This window comes from Solanum tuberosum, unplaced genomic scaffold (genome assembly GCF_000226075.1).
Source record: "Solanum tuberosum cultivar DM 1-3 516 R44 unplaced genomic scaffold, SolTub_3.0 scf00367, whole genome shotgun sequence".
NCBI classification, from domain to species: Eukaryota; Viridiplantae; Streptophyta; class Magnoliopsida; order Solanales; family Solanaceae; genus Solanum; species Solanum tuberosum.
Window position 1 is genome coordinate 264572 of NW_006239293.1, and position 8223 is coordinate 272794.

General features: G+C 32.1%; 1 protein-coding gene across 1 annotated transcript in view; it reads right to left on the bottom strand.

Annotated features, from left to right (window-relative positions):
- LOC102596950 (1-acyl-sn-glycerol-3-phosphate acyltransferase PLS1) overlaps window positions 1-2998 on the bottom strand; it is a 12377-nt gene extending 9379 nt beyond the window's left edge. The window contains exons 1-2 of the mRNA XM_006361683.2: window positions 2834-2998; window positions 1691-1813 (exon numbers count right to left, since the gene is read on the bottom strand). Of these exons, the coding sequence (XP_006361745.1) occupies window positions 1691-1813; window positions 2834-2911 (201 nt within the window). The 5' untranslated portion in view covers window positions 2912-2998. The remainder of the gene's footprint in view (window positions 1-1690; window positions 1814-2833) is intronic.
- Window positions 2999-8223: the final 5225 nt, after the last annotated feature.

The window sequence follows — 8223 nt, forward strand, 5'->3', positions numbered from 1 at the left end:
CCCCAACTAAAAAAAAAAAAACCCCCCCCCCCCCCCTACTTGAGCAACATTCTGCTACAGCTAAAAAGGAAAATGCTTTCCCCATGTCATAGATAAGTGATTTTCTTAGAAAGAGAATTTTTTGATATTCAACTAAAGAAGCACAATGTTGTGGGGAAAAAAATCCCTATATTGAACAGTCCTGTTATAGTTAAAAGCAAAATTGCTTTTCTATGTAATGTACATGATTTTTCTTTTGGATAGCATTATTAATTTGTTGAAATTTTCTGTTATAGTGTAAAATAAAACCAAGAGGAAGTGTCAGGATTTTGAAGCTCCCAAGATTTATTCTTGTCTAGCCAATATTTCTTTCTTTTTTTCTTTTAACAACAAACTAATTGAACACCTCTAAGGGTAGCAACCATCTGTTCCATAAGTTTTCTTAGTATTGGCTTTCAACTTGAGGGTATTTATATAAAAAAAAATCATTTGCTAATATAACCATGTTTTCTGAGCAGCAATTACTTCCCATCCTTATGGATTTTTCCTTGTTTTACTGTTTAATGTTTACCTCTTTCATTATTCTTCTTCCTCTCTTAAAACACCAATACTTTGTCCTAAAGCATATATTCAATATCAAAGAGGTCAGACAAGATTGGTCTGCCATCTAGAGGTGGAAAAATCGATGACTTCTGAAAGTAATATTTACAACCATTTGCTAAAGATCAGACAAAGTAAAAAACTTCTACATCATATGTTTTCCCACAGCCAAAGTGACGTCTGGTGACATGTTATCACTCCCTAAGAATCTGGAAGGATCTCAGGCAAAGTGCATTTGGGACATCAGATATAAGACTTTTTCCTCGCACTATGTCTTCGGGACGTGGAGTATAAGAGCAACAGAGCGACATCTATCAAACAGAAGGAAAATACAGAACAAAAGAAGCTATACAAAGTCCATTGCCAGAGATGTTCCCTGCTTTGCTACTAGAAGTGTCTAACTAGAAGTCCGAAGATAGAGCTATATCTCTATTTGGAACCAAATTGGTTAACGAGTGGATTAACTACTCTTGCTTTTTTGAGAAGCCTGAATACTACCAATGGATAACTTTATAGGAGTATGGACAAGCCTACCAAAGCCAAAGAATAGATTACCCTGATACAACTCCCCACCAAAACAGTCTTGTCAAAGAAAGGGGGAAAAGGTTATAAGCATTTGATAGCTGAAATGCACATTTGTTGCACTAACATGTTCGATATAATTACTCCAGGGTTTACAGTTGCTTGACTAAACAGCACCCTCCAACATTTTTGGGATGAAGTAGAACACTCTCACTGACTCTACAGGGACAACTGGACTGCCATCACTCTTTACAAAAACTGTAAATAAGACCACTAGCTTGTTTACAAAAATGATTTTTTGTTTGTTTTTATGGAACTTTTGCCCACTTATGTACTTCTAATTGTATTTGAGATGAACATTAGTTGAACTGCAAGAAAAGAAGAGAAGTACTTGAAAAAAAAACGTGTGCTCCTTTTCTTCAGGAGTTTAGAATTCTCAAAATCAACAAGAGCATTATGGTTCTAAATTTCAGTAGACATATTTGGAAAAAAGAAAAATAGTAACTTAAATAATGATTCTAGCACAAAATGCAAGTAGCTATAAATGCATAAATGTAAACAATCAAATTTAACAATAGTCCTCAAGCACCTTAACATTTGCCCACCAGTCGAAAAGCCATACGATTTCCAACCATAACAATTCTGCGACTTCTTTGTTTATCCTTCTGAATATGTTATTTGAAAAGGGTCGAACTAGAATGAAAAGAAGTGCCTGAAAGTAATAGCATCTGAGAAAATCATTTGAGTGCATTTATATATCAAATGTAATCATGTAAGAAAAGGAAGACAAAGATTGCAATCAAACAGCAAAATAAGCTAAAATCAAACACAATGGTTCTACAATTGTTATTGTGCATTCAATAGACTTAGATAATACTCATGAATATTAGAGTGGAAAAATAGGCAACAAATAAATTGGAAGTGGTTTAGGCATGTATCTTAAGAACAAAACAAAATGAAACAACAAGTAAAAGATTGTGGCGGATCAATGACATATCATCAAACATATTATACTCACTTCACATAGCCATCAAGATATCAAAGGATTCTCTTCATCCCAAACACTGTTCCAAGTACATTGTCTAAGATTTTTTTAGTTAATCCCATACATTGGTACACTGATTTTCTGGAAACTAATAAACACCAGCAAATCCACTTCGCAAAACTAAATATTACTCCCTCCATTTCAATTTATTTGTTTTACTTTCCCTTTTTAGCCCATATCAAAAAGAATGTCTCTTCCCTTTTTTGGCGACTCTTTAATTTTAACTTTCCACATAACATGTTTAATTCCACAAAATTAAACGACATTTTGGAACATTCTACTTATCTTCACAAAATTTGAAAGTCTTTCTTTACCTTCTTAAAACTTTGTGTCAAGTCAAAATTAGACAAACAAATTGAAACAGAGCGCCTACAGTTTTCAACAACAACAACATGCCCAGTATGGACAAAAACTTACACATACAGACAAGTAGAATAATTAAAAATTTAAAAAACCAACATTCCAATAGACCAATGTGGGCATAAAAGGAACAATTCAAATAAATGCTGAAGCCATAACATTGCATGAAACAACCCCAAAAAAAAAACACAAAAATAGACAAACCCAAGAACAACAAAATACATAACAGATATTCCACGAATAACAAAAGCAACGTGAGATCTAATCCAAAAAAAAAACTTACTATATAAAAAAAAAATTGTTAGAACAAGGATGAAATGGACATACCTGAATAAAGTTGATAATGAGGCCGGATAGAAGGAAGAGAAGACCAATAGGAAGAATAATGGCAGCGGCGATTGCCATATTGCTAAGAAATTAGCCACATCCAAAAATGATGGATTCAAGAGACATATTGAGGGGTGTATAGTTGGCAATCTGCCGTTTGTACAAATCAACCATGTGAAGCCCCAACTAAAATTTAAATAAATAAATAAAATAAGAAAATAAAAATGTTAAATTAGTTGAATCAATACATTTCGAATATAAAATGGTTATATTAAAAAGAAAAGTCAATGGCAAAAAAATAACTATATCTTTTTCGGAAGTTTTGACACTTCAAGTATAAGTTGTTTCTTTTTTTCTACATAAACTTTGGTTGAGGACAAATGCGAGAAGGGAGATTGAGATAATTTAGGCATATAAAGAGGAAATGTTTGAATGTCTAGTTGGTGTGACATTTTAATATTAAACAAAATATATTATATGTCACATTATATATCATGTTATGTCTATTGGTGGACATTACATTTGTGCATCTTTACTCTCATCAATTGTGGAAGAACGTGGTCATTAATTTTCAGTAACTTATGTAACCACCAACATCAAGTGAGAAGATTCTACATGGGCCAACAAAATTGAAGAGTGCTTCAACAACCAATATAGATATTGGCTTTAAACTCCGTGGCCTAAAATGAAAGGGAAAAGATGCAGTCAACACTTCACAGTTGCAACAAATGAAAGCAAATAGGAAAAGCAAAAGGTCTTGTGGAACCTCCAAGAAGTAGTTCATTTGGAAAGTTGTTATGATTTTGACCTATGTTAAAAGGGTCTTCAACAATCTACTCTTTATTTTATTTTGAACACTCGTGTAATGTATTTTTGAACCATGCCTTTGTATTAGCAAGACTACGTATTTTTGAACCATGCAAGACAATGGTTTTTGAACAACAACTAGACTACCTCTCAATGCATTTGGGTTATGTATTTTTCAACCATGACTTTGTGTTATGTATTTTTCAGTCATGCATTTGTGTTATTAACTCGGTTTTTGAACAACAATTAAACTACCTCTCAATGCATTTGTGTTTTTCTCAATAAGACTAGTCGATCCCAGAACTAATTCCAGAACACAGGGCGAGTTACAAAAGAGAGGCAAGTTACAAAAGAGACACTGATCAATTCACATTCAAACTTTCAATTTGATATAAAATATGAACTTAACAAACCAATTAAGTACAACACTAATTGATCTAGAATAGCCTCCTAACTACTGCAAAACTAAACAATTAAGTACTACAATCTTGAACTACTATGAACTACACAATATTAAAGAACCATTTTATACTTAATAGACAAAGAAAAACAATCACAAGTTAGTTAAATTTGACATTTTCCCAATCCCTTTGGAGTTTAACTCCCTTGAGCTTCTTGTTCAATACCATCATCTTCTCTTCATTTTCATTCAATTGAAATTTCAAAGAATCCCTTTCTTCTTCAAGCTCTTTCACTTTTCTCTTTAGTCGATCAATCGAATTTTCACCATCTATGAATTTATTCATTAAGGACGACACAAATCTAGATGATTCATCAGCATTTTCAAGCGACGGATCAATCCATCTAAAATTGCCACATCTACCATTCTCCTACAAACCACATAACAAAAATAAATATACAAAAATGTTGATTTTTTAAATAATACAATAACAATAGTTTTTGTTCTAATAGTTACAAAACTTTGATGCTTTGCATCCAAAAAATCGACAACCTGGGTTCAATGGAATCCTCGAAGTTTTCAGTCGACAATAATCACCACACTTACATAATCGGCTTCCTCGATATTCACTGAAACTTGCGACATTTGATAAAAGACAATTGATTTAGAAGAGAGAAACGTTGGAGATTTAGAGAAAGAAGAGAGAATTGGGGATTTAGGGTTCTAAAATGGATTTGGGGGAAGAAGAATTGGGGATTTTAACGTTACAATATCAACGTTAAAATTGTAACGTTATAGGTGTTAAATGCAGGCAAAAAAATGGGAGAAAAAACGATTCACGCGCCCTATTTGCGTGACTCACAAACGATTTTTCATGCAGGCAAAAAATGCTTACACGGTTCAAATCTGGGGTGGTAGAAGTGTTCAATAGGTACTAGGTCTGGTTGAGGTGTCTAAATGAATAATGCAGACAACTTTAAGGGGTCGCAAATGACTTTGGCCTTAAACAAAATATATTATATGTCACATTATTTATCATGTTATGTCTGTTGGTGGACATTACATTTGTGCATCTTTACTCTCATCAATTGTGAAAGAAAGTGGTCATTAGTTGTTAGTAACTTATGTAACCACCAACTCTTCATTTCACCCATTATTCTATCTTTATGTCTTGTAACTTATGTAACATTTGAGCCATTCATTTGACAAATTTACTACCCACTATCTTCCTATTCATTGCAAGGAAGAATTTATCACCTATAAATAGCGTGGTCTTCCTTTGTGTTGGAAAGAAGAAGTAGAAACAACAAGAGATGTACAAGAAAATATAGAGTGAAAAAGATGAGTAGTATTATATTGAGATTAATGTAGTGAAAGAGAGAGTTGAGACATAGAAAAATATTCTAAAGTCTTCAACTATATTCACTATACAAAAGAGGGTAATTATATGTTGAATAAAGTGTTCTTTTTGTGGAGCTTTTGACTCTTCAACTAATCCGGAGTTGCTTGAGTTGTATGACGTTGTTAGGTTGTTGTATCCTGGAGGGGACAAGTCAAGAGTGATACTGTTGGATCGGTGTAGATTATGCCGCAGTGGGCTTGAATCTCCTTAAAGAAAGCGAGATATCCGCGCCTCAGCCTAAAGATTTGTTTATACATTTTTTTTCATTTTTTTTCAACTGTAATTTATTGTATTTGCGATATATTACACCTACATGTCCCACTGCGAAGGTGTGAGAGGTTGACTATGAATGATTTAAGGAGAGATAGATGTAAATCGGATGAGTATTAAGGAGAGGCTATTAGATAGGACATTGCGTAGTTTCACCCCTAAGACTAACTATTGGTTGTTCTCTTTTTCTACCTAAACTATCACCATCTACTCAAGTAAGTGTATTATAATAGATAAATGACAAATAATTCAAGTAGGAAAATGGAATAACCAGTGAAAGTTCAAGTAGGAAAGAAAATAACATATTTAGAGTATGAAACTTGCAAAAAAATAATAGTTTAAATACTTTTTTGATGGTCTTCGATAAAAAACCAGTCGATCACTTTTTTGGAAGAACTATGTAGTTAATGTCGATGCGTGCAACCTTTTCAAAAAGTCATGTCACTACCTTGTTTATAGTTGTAGGGAGTAGATAAAGTTGATAGTAATTGATCAAACATATCATTTTGGACACTTCACAAATTTAATTGATTTTTGAATTTGATTGAAATTACCACATTATTTGAACATGTGGCATGTCACGCTTCGAATTTGCATCCGAAACGTGGTTGGCATTCGAAATCACTATTGACCCCGAGCAAATAATTGATCTGGCATGCTACATGATTTAATACTAAATTAAATGGAAGATGAAAAATAATAATAATGACCTAAATTGCTGAAAAATGAAATAATTCTCTATAATGAAAAACAGAAAACAACTAGAACACTATCAATTTTAAAATTACTAGTGACTAATGAAGCCTCTAATAGCTCGACTGAATAAGTCTATAGCAACAAGATTTCGGCTACCTGTAAGCAAAATATTTGAAGATTGAACTATAAACTCATCAATCATAACTAAATTGAAATCCTTTTGATGAGAGTAGGACTCACCACAAGCTACACGAAGAACTTAGTGAAACGTTTTGATTGGTTGAATCTGAACACCAAAATTTACACCATAAAACGGTGTAACACAAAGAATGTTAATACATTGAATGTATATGTAATGCAAGGATTGAATATAATACATATATGATAACAAGAGGATTACAAAGTTGAGTATGAACAATATAACTAAATTAAATCAATGAAGAAAGTCAGGGCTGAAACATTTGAGATAATCATTAAAATCCTCAATAATTAAGAGTAGGGGTGTTCACGGTTTGGATAAAAACCGATCCAAACCGAAAAACCAAACCAAATCGATAAAATAAAACCGATTTTATTTGGGTTTGGTTTGATTTGGTTTTGGATTTTTGAAAACCGATAGTATTTGGTTTGGTTATGGTTTTATTCGAAAAAATCGAAGAAATAACCAAACCAAACTGATGAATTATGTACATATATTTTATTAATATACATACTTAATATATTGTTTTTATAAACAATTTTATAGATCTTATACAACCGATGAATTATATACATATATTTTATTAATATACATACTTAATATATTGTTTTTATAAACAATTTTAAAGATCTTATACATATTTTCATTAAAATTTCTTTATAATTTACTTATTGAAAGAAAAAATGCCCAAGATGAAACATTTATCTTATTGATTTCATGTATATGAGTGTCTATGTCAATTCTTTGTGGGACTGAAAATGTTAGTCTCTTTCTTCTAGGCCAATATAGTGAATTTTAAAGCTTTATTGATAGTAAATTTAGTGATTGAAAGTTTAGTAATCTAAGTCATTCTAACTACTTTTCGTTTTGAATGGATTGTTGTCACTTTTTTCACATTTTAAATGAATTGTTTCTTTTATTTTTGTGTATGGTTAATAACCGAATAACCAAACCAAACCAAACCGAAACCGATAATCACCAAACCGATAAATGTATATTATATTTGGTTTGGTTTGGTTTTGATAATTTTAAAACCGATTAAGTTGGTTTGGTTTTGATTTTGACCAATAACCGATCCAAACCAACCCGTGAACACCCCTAATTAAGAGTATATAATCTATTGTTTACTAAAAAATTGAGGCATGTATTGAAATTGTTTGTTTTAAATAACATCATTATTTGTATTTGCATACTTTAAGTTAGAGCCGTCAATATGGGCTAGGTCTGTTGGGCCGGCCTGGCCTAACCCGTGATTTGATAGGGCTGGGCTACAATTTTTGGAGCCCATTTAAGAAAAAGGCTTTTTAGCCCGGCTTGAATAAGCCTAACGATTTGTGGGGCTTGAGAAATATGGATAGGGCCGGCCCATGGGCCAAATAAAAATTAATTAAAAAATAAAAATAAAATAGAGTATTAAAAATAGCAGGAGTCTACACTCAAAATCTGTTTAAAGATTGAAATATTACAATTTAAATACAAATTATGTTTATAAAATATGTACTACATAAAATAAAGTTCCTAAAATTTCTAGGGAATAACTACATAGGCCATAGCCTATGGAATATTATCATAGTTTTTGTGTTTTATTATGATCATTGAAAAACAATTAGGTTAAT